Source organism: Rhinoderma darwinii, chromosome 1 (genome assembly GCF_050947455.1).
Source record: "Rhinoderma darwinii isolate aRhiDar2 chromosome 1, aRhiDar2.hap1, whole genome shotgun sequence".
Classification (NCBI taxonomy): Eukaryota; Metazoa; Chordata; class Amphibia; order Anura; family Rhinodermatidae; genus Rhinoderma; species Rhinoderma darwinii.
This window is the reverse complement of record NC_134687.1, coordinates 462438996-462459548: the sequence shown is the minus strand read 5'-3', so window position 1 is coordinate 462459548 and position 20553 is coordinate 462438996. Positions and strand designations below refer to the sequence as shown.

Genomic DNA, 20553 nt, shown 5'->3' with positions numbered 1-20553 from the left:
GCTACATTCACACGAGCGGATCAGATTCACACACATGAAAAACGCGCGTGAATCTGGTCCGTTATGCATCAGTGTGCTTTGGGAGGGGCATGCGTTATTCACGCACTTGCAAAGCGTTTTTTTTTTTATTTTCAATTAAATTGATGCGTAAATCACGCACAGCACATGGATTTGCAGCCGTGTGCTGTGCGTGATTTTCACGCACCCATTGACTTCAATGGGCGATAGGTGCGTGAAAATCGCACCAATATAGGACATGCAGTGAGTTTTACGCAATGGACACACGCTCTGTGAAAACTTCTACATGTGTGAATGGCCCCTTTGAAATCAATAGGTCAGTGTGCTGTGCGTGATTTTCACGCACAGCACACGGACGAGTTGTACGCTCGTCTGAATGAGCCCTAAGTGTTTCCCTCAGTTGATTGAATTCTGCTTTCCTAAAATTCCAGGTTTTTGTAGCTACCCTTGTACGGTTTTATTGAATATTATATTAAAAATTACCATATTGTGCTCCGTGTTGCCCAAGCTCCCGGACCTCCACATCTGATATTTTGTCTTATCTATTCGATAAGACCAGATCCAGCACATGATCCCCTCTGGTTGGTTTATCGACCAACTGAGAGAAATAATGTTCTTGAATTGTGTATAAAAACATACAGCTTTTAGCAGGACAAGCATGTTGCAATAAACATCAGGATAGTCTAAATCCCCCATAATATGGACCCCATTATTGTTTTCTGCCTTTTCTATTTATTGCAGCATTTCATCCTCTGTCTGTTACAAGCCACTGAACACAGTAGCACAAACTCCAAAAAGTAGTTAACCGTTATTGCCCGCTCCATGGTGTTAACAACATTAAATGTCTATCTCCAATAGTGGCTAGACATGTACAGCAACCGTAAAGAAATTTGCATTTAACCCATGCATGCATCTAGTGATTACTTCTTACCATAAAGTAAACAGTCAACTCCCTGCTTTAGCTTTCAACTATGGAGTCCCTGGCCAGAGCAGCACAAGCTCCCAGGCCGGGGGCTCCTGTTTTGGATAAGCCCTTGACGTCACTGTCCATATATGGATAGTGACTTCAATGGATCCTCCAGGAGCGGAATCCCTGGCTAGAGCGTTGCCGGGAATTCTGCTCATGGAGAAGGCCCTGGCGTCACTATCCATATATGGACAGTGACGTCAGGGGCTCCTCCTGGAGTGGAATCCCCGGCCAGAGCATTGTCGATGCTCTGGCTTGGGTTTCCGCTCCTAGAGGGAGCCCCACTGGAGCGATCTACAGGGTGGTTTAGGGCTAGCTAGAGGCAGGATGGCACTATATGGGCGCCATCTACATAGGCACTAGGGTTGCACAATGCATCAAAATATCGATACTATTTCGATAGCGTGCACCCTCAAACTGTTCAATACCGTTAATTCACGTATGTCGATACAAAGCTGTGCGCAGCTCAGTATTGTAACACATGAACGTAGTTTTTTACAATATGCATTAAAATAAGTCTCAATACATAGAATATACACATTCAGTATCGTTGCTACCGTAATAACCTGCACAACAAATTTATAGCGTCATTTATGATGTGTACGCTGTAACAAAATAAATACTGCTTTCGTTCACTTAAATTCATAAGAATTCATATTAATTAACACCTCCATGTGCCTCACATTAATAGTAATTAACCCCATCATGTACCTCACATATTAACCCAATGTTGTCCATTATGATTTGAGAACATGATGGAGTTAATTACTATTAATGTGAGGATCATGGAGGTTCAAAATTCATCACACCACGTGCCTCACATTAGAAAATGGAAGAACTTATTTTTTTTATTTTTTGCAAAGTAACGTTTTACTATCGAGAATCGCAATTCTACAGAAAGTATCGGTATCGAAGTCCAAATTCTGGTATTGTGACACACTAATAGGCACTGTGGCACTTTTATATGTGGGCACTGTGGCTCTCTGTGGGCATGGTGTAGTTTTAGGGTATGTGCACACACACTAATTACGTCCGTAATATACGGACGTATTTCGGCCGCAAGTACCGGACCGAACACAGTGCAGGGAGCCGGGCTCCTAGCATCATACTTATGTACGACGCTAGGAGTCCCTGCCTCGCTGCAGGACAACTGTCCCGTACTGAAAAAATGATTACAGTACGGGACAGTAGTTCCACGGAGAGGCAGGGACTCCTAGCATCGTACATAAGTATGATGCTAGGAGCCCGGCTCCCTGCACTGTGTTCGGTCCGGTACTTGCGGCCGAAATACGTCCGTCAATTACGGACGTAATTAGTGTGTGTGCACATACCCTTACAGTCCACCACCTAGACTGAAATTCTGGCACTCCTCTGTAATATATTAGCTAATAAGAAAAAAAAGGCTAGATCTGGAGATTTTATATATAAAATATAACTTACATTTTCATATAGAAAAATACAGCCAATTGTAATCTGATTGCTTCTTGCATCATACAGGATCGGAATGTGTTCAAGCGATATTTTGTTTATTTCAGCAAGTCACATGGCATTATCAGACAGCGAAAGATTCCAAATAGATAATTCGATTATATATTTAAACACATAAGAGAGCTCCATAAATCTCCCATTTTGTGTTACTCCTTGTGTAAGCCATAAGATGTAAACTGCTAAGGTGTCATTGCCCTCCTACCCATCTGGTGTCAGATATCATTAGCTTTTCATCAATACAGGGGGATCAGGGAACCTCTCCTCGGATAGTTTAAAAATTCTCCCGACATGTTTTCTCACGGCCAAACGATTCTGCAGGGAGACAGGCCAAAATCAGCTAACTCCTTAGGGTGTTGAAAGAAAATGATTTGAGCTGTCTCTTTAAATAAATTTGCAGTGGCAAGGGATCAAGGAGCCCATTTGTGCAGGCTAAGTTAGTAGCGCCTGTTTCAAGGTGTCTGATCTTTCACTGGGGGTACTGTGACACTATCTGCAGGGGCATCTGTGGGCATTATACGGTGTGGGGGGCACTATGTGGTATTATCCTGTGTGGGAGGCGCTATGAGGCATTATACTGTGTGGGAGGCGCTATGAGGCATTATACTGTGTGGGAGGCACTATGTGGTATTATCCTGTGTGGGAGGCGCTATGAGGCATTATACTGTGGGAGGCGCTATGGGGCGTTCTACTGTGTGGGAGGCGCTATGGGGTGTTCTACTGTGTGGGAGGCGTTATTGGGTATTCTACTGTGCGGGAGGCGCTATGGAGTATTACACTGTGTGGGAGGCGCTATGGGGCATTATACTGTGTGGGAGGCGCTATGGGGTATTCTACTGTGCGGGAGGCGCTATGGGGTATTCTACTGTGCGGGAGGCGCTATGGGGTATTCTACTGTGCGGGAAGCGCTATGGGGTATTACACTGTGCGGGAGGCGCTTTGGGGTATTACACTGCAGGAGGCGCTTTGGGGGTATTACACTGTGCAGGAGGCGCTTTGGGGTATTACACTGTGCGGGAGGCGCTTTGGGGTATTACACTGCTGGAGGCGCTTTGGGGTATTACACTGTGCGGGAGGCACTTTGGGGTATTACACTGTGCGGGAGGCGCCATGGGGTATTACACTGTGCGGGAGGCGCCATGGGGTATTACACTGTGCGGGAGGCGCCATGGGGTATTACACTGTGCGGGAGGCGTCATGGGGTATTATACTGTGCGGAAGGCGTTATGGGGTGTTCTACTGTGCGGGAGGCGCTATGGGGTATTCTACTGTGCGGGAGGCGCTATGGGGTATTCTACTGTGCGGGAGGCGCTGTGGGGTATTCTACTGTGCGGGAGGCGCTGTGGGGTATTCTACTGTGCGGGAGGCGCTATGGGGTATTCTACTGTGCGGGAGGCGCTGTGGGGTATTCTATTGTGCGGGAGGCGCTGTGGGGTATTACACTGTGCGGGAGGCGCTATGGGGTATTCTACTGTGCGGGAGGCGCTATGGGGTATTCTACTGTGCGGGAGGCGCTATGGGGTATTCTACTGTGCGGGAGGCGCTATGGGGTATTCTACTGTGCGGGAGGCGCTATGGGGTATTCTACTGTGCGGGAGGCGCTATGGGGTATTCTACTGTGCGGGAGGCGCTATGGGGTATTCTACTGTGCGGGAGGCGCTATGGGGTATTCTACTGTGCGGGAGGCGCTATGGGGTATTCTACTGTGCGGGAGGCGCTATGGGGTATTCTACTGTGCGGGAGGTGCTATGGGAGCATGATACTGTGGGCTTAACTGGGTGTGTATGGGCAGGGATTGGGCGGGATTAGGAGCGTGGTTTAGTAGGAAAATAAATGTGCCGCGCCACTGTCCCTCTTTGCGATACTTGAAAGTTGGGAGGTATGAGATATAGATGAGGGAGATAGCTGTGCAGTGGCCATGCTTTGTTTTGACTACCTGATTACCAGAATCTTTTTATTTTTTTTTCTTGCATTGTTTCTCCTGTATCAGAGCTCCGGTTGCCTCTAAGGCTATGTTCACACGGAGTATTTTGCCGAGTTTTTTGACGCGGAAACCGCATCGCAAAAACGGCCCGAAAATGCCTCCCATTGATTTCAATGGGAGGCGTCGGCGTCTTTTTCCCGCGAGCGGTAAAACTGCCTCGCGGGAAAAAGAAGCGACATGCCCTATCTTCGGGCGTTTCCGCCTCTGACCTCCCATTGACTTCAATGGGAGGCAGAGAAAGCGTATTTCACGGTGTTTTATGCCCGCGGCGCTCAATGGCCGCGGGCGAAAAACTCTGCGAAAATCGGCTTTCAAGGAGAGGAAAATCTGCCTCAAACTTCCAAACGGAATTTTGAGGCAGATATTCCTCCTGCAAAATACTCTGTGTGAACATAGCCTAAATCTTGCGTTAGACTTGCTCATTTTACTGTTCCTTCAGACTGTAGTGAAGAATCTGATGTAAAAGAAACCGGTTTGATATTCGCTGTCACTTGTGAACCGAGAGTGGATTCCAATGTATTAAATCTATTTATATATGACTAGAGAAAACAATGATTTCATGATATGACTTGTCCAGTCCCCAAAATGTGAGTGTCAGTACATTAAGATTTTAGCCAAGGAGTTGGGATTAAACCTGTCCCGTCCTGTACATACAAATCAAATGGGGATCATTTATTTTTTGAAGTCTCTGGATAAGACTTGATGGTGAATGAGGAGGCGGCGTATCAGACTGTTATTCCACTAAGAATATGGTTCCCTAGATAAATCGTATTTGTCGTCTTTGTCATTGTACATTTTTCTGTTTGAGATATGTTATAATCAAGGACCGTAATTTTAGAATGCGGCAGTTTTAGGCTTTGTTTACATCTGCATTGAAGGCTCCGTTAGCAATTACCTTCACACATCCAATTGTGAAAATGCCGGACAAAATAGTGCAGCATGGTGTGCAATTTTTTGTCTGGTAAAACGGACACCACGGCGGAAACCTGATGGAACCCATTAAAGTCAATGGGATCTGTTGGGCGCTGATCGTGTCTGTCGTGCAACAGATCCGGTGTTTCCAGTGTTTTCTCTGCTCCTATGAGGAGATCAACAGAAATACCTAACTCAATGTGAACGAGGCCTTGGCAGGATCGAACTTTTGCTCTTTTTTTGACCGGAAACCATGTAGCAATGTAAGTCGTATTCGTGGTAGATCAGTAAAACAATGCAACTGGTCTCTAGCGTATACCATTATGTGTCTAGTATATAAAGCAATGTCTAATGGAAGCCATACAGTATGTTAGAGAGACATAACGGACTTCCTTCATTAGGTGCCAAATGTTATTTGCCTGCGCAATCCACTTATCCTATGTATAATATGTAGCGCTGAGCTGAAACTGTTATTCATAGTTTGCAGTGGCTGCGCTATCTACTACTCTAATTTAATTTAGCTTGGCAATTCTAGTATTAAATGAAGAATATTTGTCATTGCACATGGAAAACAATAATCACAATGTTTAGCCATGCTCCCATTAAACTGACTTGTTAAAGTAATGCTGCAGTACAGTTTTATATAGAAGACCTCCAGAGGGAAACCCGGTCATTGACACAGATTACAGCTGTCATTTTAGTGGGACAGGTTGAAAAATGAGAGTAGTAACCGGACTGCGGGCAATGCCTCCACTTTCCTTTTTACTATAAATGTTTATAAACTTTCCTTTATAGGCAGTAAAAGATTATTCTCGGTTATGTGACAATCCTGCCTCCTGCGGAGTTGACTGGCTGCTAGGCGTGATAGGCTTTTCAATGTCTGTCCGGATGGTAGGCATATATTGGTTTGGCACTGTGCCGACTGCAGCTATAAGAAAATTGTCTCGGTAAAAGTAATATTCAGGTTGTGGTGGGAAATTCTTGCTAAAAATTCATAAATTCTACAATTGGATGATGAGCTCCCGTACATGACTACCAATTGTCTAGAAGATACTGGTAAAATAAAATCCAGGGTACTGCTTTCTGGCACGTGATAGTCCGTTCTCTCCGGATTCCCATTTTTACGGTTTTGTATGGTGGATGTACAGTAGTGTTGGACTTCTGAATGTTAGACCATTGAACTTTGTAAGCTACACGACTATAGGATAGTGATATAAGCATTATGTGCTTCACATCATAGAAGTCCTCTTAATTCATTACCTCTCATGAGGTTCAAGTACCGCCATATTTTGGGCCTTAACCCCTTAATGACCGCCATTAATGGGCTTTATTCTACAGCGCCGCTATTCCACGGCGCTGCTGTAGAATAAAGTAAACAGAGCAGGGAGCCGTCAAATCTCCCTGCTCTCCGCTGCCAGAGGCAGCTGAGGGCTGGGGGCGTCCCTGCTCTGCCGGGTGAGATCGATATTAGTATCGATCTCACCCGTTTAACCCTTCAGATGCGGTGCACAATAGCGTGCACCGCATCTGAGTGGTTTTGGAGAGAGGGAGGGAGCTCCCTCTCATCCCACTGACACCCGGCGATAAAATCGCCGAGTGTCTGTGTCTTCTATGGCAGCCGGGGGTCTAATAAAGGCCCCCAGATCTGCCTGGAGCGAATGCCTGCTAGATCATGCCGCAGGACAGGCAGTAATACACTGCAATACAAAAGTATTGCAGTGTATTATAATAGCGATCGGAGGATAGTGAAGTCCCCTAGTGGGACTAGTATAAAAGTAAAAATTTTAATAAAGTTAATAAAAAAAAAAAATGAAAAACCCACTTTTTCCCCTTACAAAATGCTTTACTATTAAAAAAAACTACAATAAAGCAAAAAAGTTACACATATTTGGTATAGCCGCGTCCGTAACGACCCCGACTATAAAGCTGTTACATTATTTAACCCGCACTGTGAACGCCATAAAAAACAATGGAAAAATTGTTTTCTGTTAATCCTGACTTAAAAAAAATTTGATAAAGTGATCAAAAAGTCGCATCTACTCTCAAATGGTACCAATAAAAACTGCAAGTCGTCCCGCAAAAAACAAGACCTTATACAGCTATGCCGACGCAAAAATAAAAAAGTTATAGCTCTTCGAATGTGACAATGGAAAAATGTAAAAAATGGCTTGGTCATTAGGGCCCAGAATGCAAGCAGGGGGAAGGGGTTAAAGAACAAGCTTTTTTTTTTTTTGGGTTTTCGTTGCACTCCCAACATCCATAACACTTTTCCATTGATGTATCTGCATCAGGGCTTTTTTTTGCGGGCTGAGTGGTATTTTTCAATGGCACCATTTGCGGGCACAATAAAAGCAGCAGTTACACCATTGTTTTTTGCATTTTTTTTTTTCCCTCCCCCTGTTAACCGTGCAGCAAAATATCAAATTAACATTCTATTGGTCGGTACGTATATGGCTGTACCTAATAAATGTTACTTTGTATTTTATTTTATTTTTTTGTCTGTCTAAGGAACTTTAAGAAGTGCTAGCTTCTATAATGCTTTTGGAATACATATTATTTCACGGCATTATTGTGTGGCAGTATTACACGGACAGGAACCTATTAGGCCATTACTCTATTAAACACCTTAGATGCTGCGCTTGCTATGGGTTTCTCTGGCCATTACAGTAGGAGGCCGGCTGTCAATCACTGCCATGCTTCTGTGGTGATAGATGTAGATGTTTTTTTCTATGTAGATCTAAATCTCCCAGAGGTAAAGTGTGAATATATGCTTTCCTTTACAGCTTCTTTTATAGTCCATAAGAACTTATCAGCAAGGTTTTCTTATTATATCTCCATACAGCATTAAGTCGTAACAATTGTTCTAGTACTGTTATAAAGCTCTTTAGCAAAAAAGTGTCTCTTCGAACCTGTTTTAAGCCTCTATTAGTAATCAATTAAGTTTCCATTCACTGACCGCAAGCGAGGATCTTGAAAATGCTGATGGATCGAAATCCAAAGTTTATTAAAAAGTTGCGTAAAGTTTTTTTTCTTAACCTATAGTTTATTGATTGTATGATAAAATACAATCAAACTATAGGTAAAAAAAATCCTGAAAACCTCGAAGTCTTCCCCTCATTCTTCAGCCTATCTGAAACAAATACCCTCCTCAACCTAAGCAGAGAGAGAATTGTATTCTCCTCTGCCATCTAGATACAGCTGGCCTCCTTTTAATGATCCCTTCTAGGCACAGCCTGAATGTTTACATTTAATTATTGATGGGCAGATGTGCCTTAAGACGCTCCATTTCGTCCTCTTTACAGTGTGTAATCTGCCGTTAATATGATCCAACAAACATGAGGTTGTTTGTTTTTGGGATATAAAACCTTCAATAAATTATTTCTTACATGCACTGCATAAAGCCCTGAATGTAAAATGACTTAATTCATTTTTCTTGAAAACAGGATAAATAAAATCTCCCTTGTGAGCCACATCTTCATGTGTTAAACATCTACTGACTAGACCGTCCCCCAGTACACTATTAAGCTCAGTGTGAACTGCTTCTCCAAGTGGGTTAGCAGCTTTGTTCCAAGGATCAGCAGTGCTCCAGTACCCGAAATTGTGTAGTATACAAACTAAGACAAGAAAATTATATAAAGACCCGTTTAAGGGTGCATTTACATGACTCTTACTCTTAATATACCTTTAAACATATGGAGAAACCTGAATATATTTAGCCAATAAATCATAACTTTAGTAATCAATTATAAACCACAATTATTTTTTTTAATATGGTCTGTAATGCAAAATGTGGAAGATACAGTCCGCCCCAGGTAGACCAAGCTTAAAATCCTGCGTAATGCATACTGTCCGGAAGCATAGATACACACAGAGCAATTCCTCCATTGTATTTTTAGATTTATTTTTTAAGTCGTTCACCATGTGGAATAAATAACAAGATACTCGCTTTTTTTCTTTGCGTCGTTACATACATACATACATACATACATACATACATACATACATACATACATACATACATACATGGGGCGCCACTACATCAGGCTTCATTGTGTGGGTTGTCTTGACTATCTCCATCTCCATGGGTAAGCTTGTGTTGATGTCTGCCATTCAAGGCAGATTTTTGTTTGACGGAACACCATAACATATGCCGGGATATTTCTCCCTTTTGCACTTATTGTAAAGATAAGAGCCCCTCTTTTTCGGATTATGCTTCTTTATAGTGTCTCTTTCACCAGTAGACATTTTTGGCATTAGGACCCTTCTGTTGTCTTGTGTCCGAATTACCTTGCCATATGTATACTACTCTATACCATATATAAGACGCTATAACGATGAATCATCGATACTGGCTTTTTTTCATTGCCTAGGGCATATATGTTCTATTGTATATTTTTTACCATAAGATACTCGTGGCAATATCATTTTTCTTAATTACCCACACTTGGTATTTTAAGATCCTTATATCACCTTTTTATCTGTGTTATGTAATATTGTATGTTCTATTATAAATAAAGTTTTGTATTTATTCATATTTGTGGCGCTGTGACTCCTTTTTATCAATTTCTTTGCTTATGATACATACATACATACATACATACATACATTAGTAATAGTTTTTTTGTTTTTTTTTTACTATTCCATACTATTGGCACCACTTGATTGTGCCAATGGGGTGACAGAGGAACCTTCCCTCCCCGTCTAACCACTAAGATGAGGCATCTGCTTTTGAAAGCGGCATCTAAAGTGTTAAATAGGATAGGTCTTAACTCCTCCTATCCGAAGTGTCGCAGCGGGATGCCAGCTGCTTGATCGCTCCTGTGCCGTACGTTTATGGCATGTGCGGGATGTGCTTCCTGCCCACGCCATAAAAAAGTCCTACTTCATAATATCTGGATCATTTATGTTGGACACAAAAAAGTTTTAGGCAGCAGTTTAGAAATCAGATTTTGATGATCCACATGTTTAAAAGGTAAAGATTATGATGGTCAAGACTGAACAAATACTAGGAGCCAGGTAGCCAATGCACCTAGATATTTGATTCCTGTGCACAAATTTTTGGGATTTCTTTTTTCCCTCGATCTCTCTAGACATTCATATTGGCTGGCTAGAGTTTACAGTAGTCTGTCCACCGCTGGCTAAAGTAACCCCTAGATTTGCTTTTCTTCAGTCTGAAACACATTCTCCGTGATGAGCCGGTCTTCCAACGTCTTTGGTTGTCTATACTTCTGTAGATGCAACTAGAGATTTATGGACCAGAATGTATGTTGATGCTGCGAGTTATACTCCGGTCAAATGAGAACAATTAGGTTATGGGTAGAGAGCTTGCGACTTGGCACTGAAGATGGGATTGACTTGAATTATAGTTCGGTTTTCACCCAATAACCGGTAGCTGATTCTAGGAGTACTGTGTCAGGGACCCTTAAAGCTGATAAAAGGGAAAAGAAAAACCAAGGCCACAGACCTGTAAGTGTTCCTCTTCCACACATTTTATCTAGTGAACCCTTCCATTTGGTATTAAGGTGTGCACCATTTTTTTGTTTTTTTTTACATGTTACATATATGTTTATAGTCTACATTGTTTTTTCTTGCAGGAGCCCACATGGAAATGGGAAGAAAAGACACTCCAAATCAGAATCGAAGTCCAAACCAAGATCTCGTTCCCGCTCACCCAGCAGACAAGGGGCACAGAGCGCAGTACACTCAACAAGTATCTCTCCCGTGGAGAGCAGGGGATCTAGTCAAGAACGTTACCACAGGTAATTCAGGTCATACATTTGTTTTCTTGCTCATTGACTCTGTAGTGCGGCATGCTCCATTTCAAAGCCTGTAATTCCAACCTTCTGTTGACCTTTTTTTAGCCTGTGCTTATATTCCTTTGTAAGGAATATAAAATTTTACTAAGAGTGGAAAGTAGAAAAAAAAAAAACTTAATTGTTTTGTTGTATCTGAGCAAAACTAAACTTTCGATTGGGTGTTAACTCATGCACTGCCCCATTTCCTTTTCTTTTAGTCTGTGTAAATACCAGTATCGCTATTACAGCCCTTTTGGGCTCCTGAAGGGCAAAATATTTAATTAAAAAAAACATATATTCTGTATATAAACACACAATTTTTTATTTTTTGGGGAACCCAAAATGTTCCCTCCATATTGGTTGCACTATTGATCTGAATAGCTGAGGTGTAATGATGTGATGTGATCATATCTGTGTGCTTGCAGGGAAAGGTCCCAGGACAAAGATGGCCGCATTACGTCAGAAATTGTCTCTTCTGTACAGACCAAAATAACTCAGGTAATTTATCCTGCTGTTCATTAAGTCACAAGCTTCCAATTCTGATATGGTAAATTAACTCTAAGATCCAATATTTTATCGTAACTCAAGTCCTTCTCAGGTTAAGAAAAATGTAAACTAAGAAATCTAGATATTGGAGCTTTACCGATAGAATTATTGGCAAGGATAATATGCACTTTAGAAAGGGTACAGTAAGCTTCGTAGAAAACGTTAAGTCTTGACTCATCCCTGCATGTCACAGCAGAACATCAGCAAAGTAAGGGTTAATCTCCCATGTTCACATTTCACTTGTTTGTAATGAGTGGTAATTGCTGTGCACAATATCTTTAATTATCTAAATCTACTAAGCTGCCTTTCCATTGTCGAGTTCACTAGAACAAATCAGACCCTAATTGGTACTGTCAGCAAGGTCAAAGGTTAAATGAAAGAAGTAATTAAATACCAGCAAGCCGTGCAGAAATATGCAGCACATCGAAGAACAGGGCATGTAGGAGAACAATCTGGTTGGTTGGGTGACTTTCCTAAACCTACTGTTGTTGCTGGTCGTCTTTCCCCGTCCATATCTATATTTTCGTCTAAGAACTGTGTCCTGGTCCATCCAGCAAATCCCTGGATTTCTAGACATTTCCGGCAGGTAGTTCAGAGATTCCTGGATGTCATTTCGCCCCAGTAAACATGATTTCAAGTGAATTACAAGTGCAGTTTTGGATTTTCTCACATTTTTATGGAGCTTTCGGACACTGCATTGAAGAGGCTCTGTCACCACATTATAATTTTAGCTTTATGCTAATGAGTTTCTTAACGGACAACTGGGCGTGTTTTACTTTTTGACCAAGTGGGCGTTGTGGAGAGAAGTGTATGACGCTGACCAATCAGCGTCATACACTTCTCTCCATTCATTTACACAATACATAGTGATCTTATTACATCACTGTGCAGCCACATAAACACACAGTAATGCTACTCATGTGTCATGACAGTGAATAGACATCACTACCAGCCAGGAAGTGATGTCTATTCACAATTCTGACACTTCTGTAGCGTCTGTGTGATTTTTACAGCAAGGCTAGCGTAATCTCGCGAGATTACGATGTAACCTGTCATTTAAAACGAGATTATGCTTGCCTTGCTGTAAATATCACACAGACGCCCACTTGGTCAAAAAGTAAAACACGCCCAGTTGTCCATTAAGAAAGTCATTAGCATAAAGCTAAAATAGGTCATAACTCTGTCAAAAATGATTGTTTTTCTAAATAAAAAAAACTGCTTTAATCTACATTACAGCGCCGATCACATTATGTACAAGATAGGCCACTTAAAGAGGCTCTGTCACCAGATTTTAAGACTGGATGTTATATTGCATACTGGCTGCAATTTCCATTCTGCATGAGAACTGTAGTCCACTATAGAATAGCTTTGTAATTCACCAATATATTAGTGTTTTGGCTGAGCAGCAACGTCAGCTGGATTGGTCTGTAGCACTATTTGGCTCCATAACTGTCATAAACCATTTGAAGTTACAATCATACTTGTGCACAACATTGTTGATACCCATGGGGTACGGAGACCTCTTTCCCAGATGCAAACACAGACCATATACAGGCCCCTTGCTGTCCAATAGCTTACTATAGAACAACCTCTTATGTTTCTCTAAGGCCCTGTTCACATCACGTTTTTGCCCTGCGTGTACATCATGAAAGCTCCCGATGCACACGTTAACGTGTGAATAAGGCTCCATTGTCAGACGGAGGATGAGTGTCCGGTTTGACCTCCATTTTCTGATGTGGTTTTCAGCCGCATAGCTTGTAAAGGTGAAGCACATTAAAACCATGCTTTACCGGTGCAAGCCGGTCAGTCAAAAAAACATATATCCTTAAGGCCAAAAATGGTTTGGTTTTAAGCGGTCAAAGCATGCTTTTAACTGTCTGCGGCTGTCCTGATTCTTGACTGCTCCCATTACCATTAGCTAAACACCATGCCAAGGCAGACCAACTCCTTTTCAAATTACTCGTGCACCTAAGGGTGTATTTAAATTAGCCTTTTTGCGTCAATTTTTTTTTTTATCTATGTTCGCAAATGCGTTCATTTAAAATTGGCCCAGTTTTACTGCTATTCTGAAAATTGCTACAAAATCCGTGACAAAACCGCTCCCTTGAATATACCCTTAGACTCCTGATCACTGATGACTCGTTATTTCAGCTAAAAATGTATTTGATACTTGGTGGCTGCTGCAGGTGAAATTTTTACATGGAAGGGTCTTAGAAACAGAATAGTTGCTGTGTAGGAAGCAGAAACAAATGGAGTACTGTCAGAGACCACATCTATGTAGATAGTCAAACACCCATATTGGGATTTGGGGTAGTAAGTCCACAGATACAGATATTTATCTAACAGACGCATTATGTACCATGAATTTATTCTATTTTATGTGCATTTGATTAGTGAATGATTCAGATCTATTGGATGAATGTATTCCGACTCTAGTTTGAGGTTTTAAGTTTCAAAGGCTAAATCTCTTCTACATGAGTTGTCGTCATTCATGTCTAATACTCTTTTCATTATGTGCTCATGTCAGATATTCCTGTAACCGGTTTCTATTCATATATTCCATAAGCATCCTCTGTTCTGATTTTTCTTGGCATTCATCCAGAAACATAAAGAACAAGCTGGCTAACACAATATAACCAATGCAATAACCCAAAATAGAACACAATGTAAAGTAGCTACCTGGGTCATTTGACACTGAATATGCTGTTAAATTATATTAGCAGTTTAAGTAGAAGTGTAAAACCTTGTTTGTCAATTGCTACATGGGGATTTATTCGGAATGTGATTGTTTCATGTCATGCACTGTGTCCTTCTGTACCGAAACACCCTTCCAGTGATGCATTTCAAGTAATAATTAATATTCATTATGTTTTGTTTTATTCCAGGACCTCATGGTTAAAGTAAGAGCAATGCTGGCAGCATCTAAAAACATGCGCACTGGTGCATCCTGATACGGCCAATTTTAAAGAAAGAAGACCTCACATCACAGATGGAGATCTGAGATGATCTGTTTTCATTTTTTATGCTGTTTTTCCACATGATTTCTATGTGAAATCAAATTTAAAAATGGTCAATTTTTTTATTGACTTTTTTTTCCAGTCACTTGCTGCTGAATTACATTTCCCATTATGCTCCGCCAACTATTGGATATTATGTCCCAAGATGCCAAATTTACAACATTAGCTCCTAGGACATGTAGATTCGCAACATTTGTTGTTTTGAGAGATGCTCTATTATTGACCAGCAGCTGACCTAGTGTATATTTGTATATATTAAGTTTCTGTATTAAAGTGCTACAAAATAAATCTTTTTGAAGAGTGTTTTTCTTACGTTTTTTTACAGTTGTTTTGGCCCGTAAATGTGGACATTTTTGTAAAGTTTTTGTCATTCATGAACCTTGAGGCCCCTGCATACGTAGCGTAATTGCTGTGGATTTTACGTTCGAATTGGCGAATTAAAGTAGCAGCAAATTGGATGGGTTTTTAAAAATCGAATCCACACGCTGCTCAAAATTTCCATAGAAATTGACCTGCAGTACGGATTTTTTAAACCGCAGCATGTCATACAGTTAGGTCCAGAATTATTTAGACAGTGACACAATCTTCATGGTTTGGGCTCTGCATGCCCCCACATTGGATTTGAAATTAAACAACTGAGATGCAATTGAAGTGGAGACTTTCAGGTTTAATTCAAGGGGTTGAACAAAAATTTCCTGTGAAACGTTTAGGAATTGCAACCATTTTTCTACACAGCCTCCTCATTTCAGGGGCTCAAAAGTAATTGGACAAATTAACATTACCATAAATAAAATGTCATGACCGCACCACAGGAGGTTGCCCTATTGACCTCTATAGGGACAGGAAGAAAGAGGTTAAAAGGCCCATCCCACCACCCACTTGCCAGTGTTCTTTCTGTCCCTACAGGTCAGGAGCAGAGACATGTTGCTACTGTAGTGCTGTCAGGAGAAAACTCGAGCAGGGGGCAAGATCGGGAAGTCTGTGCACTCCCCCTTCTCTTCCTCCTAAAGCCTAGGCTAATACCCCTCTAACGAAAGGTCCCTTAGCTCCCAACCTGAAACACCTACCTTTAGGAATCCTAGGCAGGATTCTGGTAGTGTGTGGGGTTCGGGATTCCCAAGCAGGCTTCGGCCTGGCTGCGTGACCATGCGGGGACCGGCTGCTCCATATGGTTGGAAGCGCCGGCAAAACATCCTCGCAGCGCAGCATAGCCGGAAATCTAAGACGCGGCCGCACCTCAACCGAATAGCCGCAACCGGAAATGACGTCGGGCTACTTCCGGTCCGCGGCCATCTTGGAAGGCGGGAAACTCAAAACGCCCGCATTTAAAGGGACACGCACAGGTATGTAGTTAGAGCTGATACCTCTAACTTGGATTTATATCTTGTGGATATTGCGTTGTATATTACTTGTTGCGGAATGGAACTTCCTCGTTATGGTGGAATTCCAGATATGTCCCAGGGTCACGTGAGTCTCACCCTTGGGGTAAGGGTTATGACTCCGTATGTAAGTACACCATACTTTACCTGCCTTCTGTTTTCTTTAGGATAAAGATTCCCCTCAGAAACTGATAAAAAGGTTAAAAAATGTGCAATTTGTGCGAAAAAAATTGCCAGTCACATAGGAAACAATTGTGTCAAGATTGTATTGCAAAATTACAAAAGGAGGAACAACCGACATTTATGTCTGAACTTAGGGCTATGATTCGCGAAGAAGTGAGTCAGTCAGTAGCCTCCCTCGCCCCTCCTCAAGGAACTTCCACACACTCCCGGGCAAAAAGGCAACGTACTGAAGTGGAACAAAAATATTGCCCTCCATTTCAGGGGTCTGACTCGGAGCAGGAGTATTATTACTTATCGGAGGGTGAGTTAGAAGGAGGAGAGGAACGCTTGCCTTCAACTTCATCTACCCAAGAGAAAAAAAATGTCTTCTCTTCTGAGATGTCCGATACCTTAATCCAGGCAATATGGGAGACCATGGATATTCCCGAAGAAGACCAACCTCATACCATCCAGGATGAGATGTTTGTTTTCTTCGATAAGCCCCCAAAGATTTTTCCAATAAACGAAAATCTCAAGAGAATGGTAACGGCTGAATGGGAGGATTCGGAAAAAAGACTCTTCATTTCAAGATAATTTAAAACAGACTTCTCTTTGATCCAGAAGACACTAAATCTTGGGATGAGATCCCAAAAGTAGATGTCCTAGTAGCCAAGGTTGCTAAAAAAAAAAAACCCGCAATCCCATTTGAAGATTCCTCTCAGTTGAAGGACCCCATGGACCGGAAGGCAGATGGGCTGCTGAAAACTTGGGAATCTTCATCCGCTTTGATCTCTACGAATATAGTGGCCACATCTGTAGCAAGAGCAATGTTTATATGGTTAAACCAGCTGGAGACCCATTTGATGATGAAGACATCACGTCAGGATCTATTAGAATCTCTACCCTTACTAAAGATGGCAACCGGATTCTTGGTAGACTCTTCAGCAGAATCCATTAGATTTGCTGCGAGGAATGGAGTTCTCTCAAATGCTGCTAGAAGAGCATTCTGGCACAAAATGTGGTCAGGCGATACGTCCAAGAACAAGTTATGTTCTATCCCATTTACAGGTTCTCTAATGTTCGGTCCTCCTGGATAACATGCTGGAGAATGCAGCAGATAGGAAAAAGGGGTTTCCAGAAGAGAAACTCAAAAAACCCCCTCAGTTTCAGAGGTTTCGCCAACAGAGGGGGCCAACCTTACAAAACTACAGCGGGAAAGGAAAGACCGGTCGCTGGAGTTACCCCAAGGGAGGAAGGGGTCGAGGATATCTCCTTAACCCCAATAACTCATTTCAGCCCTCAAAGCAATGGCGCCAAGTGTGTGGGGGGAAGACTCCTACATTTTTATTGCAAATGGACCGGAATAACCCAGAACCCTTGGGTTCTAAAGATTATAAAAGAAGGGTACAAATTAGAAATTTCTCTGGAGGAATGGAGAAAAATTCTAATCAAGTACCAAGCAAAAACCTTCATCAGATCCTTATCCTGGACGTCCAGAAACTGCTCAAATTTAGAGCAATTACTCCAGTTCCCCACAACGAAAAATTCAAGGGCCACTATTCAAAGATCTTCCTAGTCCAGAAACAATACTGTACTTACAGGACAATAATCAACCTGAAGTTACTGAACAAATGGATAAAATATCGCAAATTCAAGATGGAGTCTATCAGATCGACTATTCCTCTAATAAGGGAAGGGGCATCCATGTGTACAAACGATTTTAAAGGATGCGTACTATCGCGTCCCTATCCACCCCGCTTACCAGAGATTCCTCAGATTCGCGATTTCAGAACGGTTTTTCCATTCTCCACTTCCAGTTTGTCTGCCTCCCATTCGGCATTTCCTCCACCCCCAGAATTTTTACAAAAATTATGGCAGAGATGCCATTCTTAAGAAGTCAGGGCATAGTAATTATCCCATATTTAGACTATTTCCGGTTGTCTGCAGTTACTCTTAAACAGTCATCGGTCACAGGTTCTTTCCCTACTACAGGAATTGGGATGGATAATCAACTTCCAGAAGTCAAGTCTTCCTCCCCACAAACAGAAGGTCTTCTTAGGAGTGCTACTAGACTCCCCACTTCAACATTCCTTCCTCCCAAAAGAGAAACCACTACTACCACTGACAGAAGTGAGGACAATTTGGAGGAAAAGCTCCTGTTTTATAAGGGAAGGAATGCGGATGTTGGGAATGATGACGTCTTGCATCCAATCTATTCCATAGAGTTAATTTCACTCCAGACCCTTACATAATCTGATCCTATCCCAGTGGGATCGAAAACAGGACTCCTTGAATTCAAGAATTCAGATTTCCGAAACTGTGAAATTATCTCTCCATTGGTGGCTCTGCACAAACATAAGCAAGCAGGTCCCCTGGAGAACTTCTCCCTATGTGGTAATTACCACAGATGTCCGCAATCACGGCTGGGGGTCGGTAATCCAAGACAAGCACTTTCAAGGCACATGGCCTGTTCACATGAAGATGATCTCAAACTTCAGGGAACTAAAAGCCGTATGGGAGACACTTATAAGAGCTTCACCCATCATAAAAGGGACGCATGTAAGGGTTTTATCAGACAACACAACAGCGGTGTCCTTTCTTCGCCATCAAGGGGGAACAAGACACACTCTTCTTCAGGCCCTCTCTACACAAATTTTTCAGTTGGGCAGAAGAAAATGTCTCTGCAGTCAACCTAAAAGGCTCAGCAGATTTCCTGAGTCGGGAAAGAGTAGACCCTGGAGAATGGTCCCTAAACAGGGAAGTCTTTCTGTCCTTAACCCGAAGATGGTAGAAACACTCTTCTCCCTAAATCTCAAAGACTACCCCTTGAGGAAGCATACCGCGAAACGCGCGTTGGGGTTTTCCACACGTCTGTCAGGCTCCTGTGTACACTCTGCTATGGGTAAGATTTTTTAGTACTTGGGGAATGTATGGAAGTATCAGTCTGTGACTGATTGTTGTTTGCATAACTGTACTTTTTAGACCTGTACCAGCATTATACTGTGTCTATGCCCTTATCTTTGCATACTTATGCCAGGATACGTCTTCTAGTACTTTTTTTTTCATATTGCCGCTTATCCACTCCCCATAACGATCTATTGTACCTCTATACGCAATTTATCGAGTCTGCCTTTCTGTATTGGAATTTTATAGAGTCTCTCTATCCAATTGTACCTTTTTAAATACTTTGTTCTGTGTATATAACTATGTGTAATAAAGCTTTTTCAGTTTTTTACTATATGGCTTCCATGCTCCTCTCCTCTATGTATGAAATGCTTATCTAGGAGTGCCTTAAATACTAGTTTGGTAGTATGCTTTACATTAATAGCATCTAACCCCTCACCGCTATTTGCAAAAGGAGTTTTTTTGTGTAAAATTTCTTAATAGTTTTGTAGAGAATCCTTTGCAGGCAACGACTGCCTGACGTCTGGAACCCATGGACATCACCAAACTCTGGGTTTCCTCCTTTGTGATGCTTTGCCCGGCCTTTACTGTAGCTGTCTTTAGTTGTTGCTTGTTTGTGGGTCTTTCTGCCTTAAGTTTTGTCTTAAGGAAGTGAAATGCATGCTCGATCGGGTTGCGATCTGGTGATTGATTTGGCCATTGCAGAATATTCCACATCTTTGCTTTAAAAAAAGCTCCTGGGTTGCTTTCGCAGTATGTTTTGGGTCATTGTCCATCTGTATTGTGAGGCGACGTCCAATTATCCTTGCTGCATTTGGTTGAATCTGAATAGAAAGTATATCCCTGAACACTTCAGAATTAATCCGGCGGATTCTGTCTTCGGTCACATCATCATTAAACACTAGTGACCCAGTGCCTTTGGCTGCCATGCATGCCCATGCCATCACACTGCCTCTACCATGTTTCACAGAGGATGTGGTGTGCTTTGGATCATGAGCCATTCCGAGCCTTCTCCATACTTTCTTCCTCCCAGATCATTCTTTTACAGGTTGATCTTCGTTTCATCTGTCGAAAGAATGCTGTTCCAGAACTGGGCTGGCTTCTTTAGATGTTGTTTGGCAAAGTCTAATCTGTCCTTTTCTATTTTTGAGGCTGATTAATGGTTTGCACCTTGTGGTGAACCCTCTGTATTTGTTCTCATGAAGTCTTCTCTATATGGTAGACTTAGATACTGATACACCTACTTCCAGAAGAGTGTTCTTCACTTGGGTAGATGTTGTGAAGGGTTTTTTCTTCACAATGGAAAGGATTCTGCGATTATTCACCACTGTTTGTCTTCTGTGGACGTCCAGGCCTTTCGGAGTTCACCAGTGTGTTTTGTTTT

The 20553-nt window shown here is 42.0% G+C and overlaps 1 protein-coding gene across 3 annotated transcripts in view; it reads left to right on the top strand.

Annotated features, from left to right (window-relative positions):
- Window positions 1-15012, top strand: part of SFSWAP (splicing factor SWAP) — a 140207-nt gene extending 125195 nt beyond the window's left edge. For all 3 annotated transcript variants that reach the window (XM_075833096.1, XM_075833115.1, XM_075833107.1), the window contains 3 exons: window positions 10961-11125; window positions 11587-11659; window positions 14593-15012. In XM_075833096.1, coding sequence (XP_075689211.1) covers window positions 10961-11125; window positions 11587-11659; window positions 14593-14658 — 304 coding nt within the window. In that variant the 3' untranslated portion in view covers window positions 14659-15012. The remainder of the gene's footprint in view (window positions 1-10960; window positions 11126-11586; window positions 11660-14592) is intronic.
- The last annotated feature ends 5541 nt before the right edge of the window (window positions 15013-20553 follow it).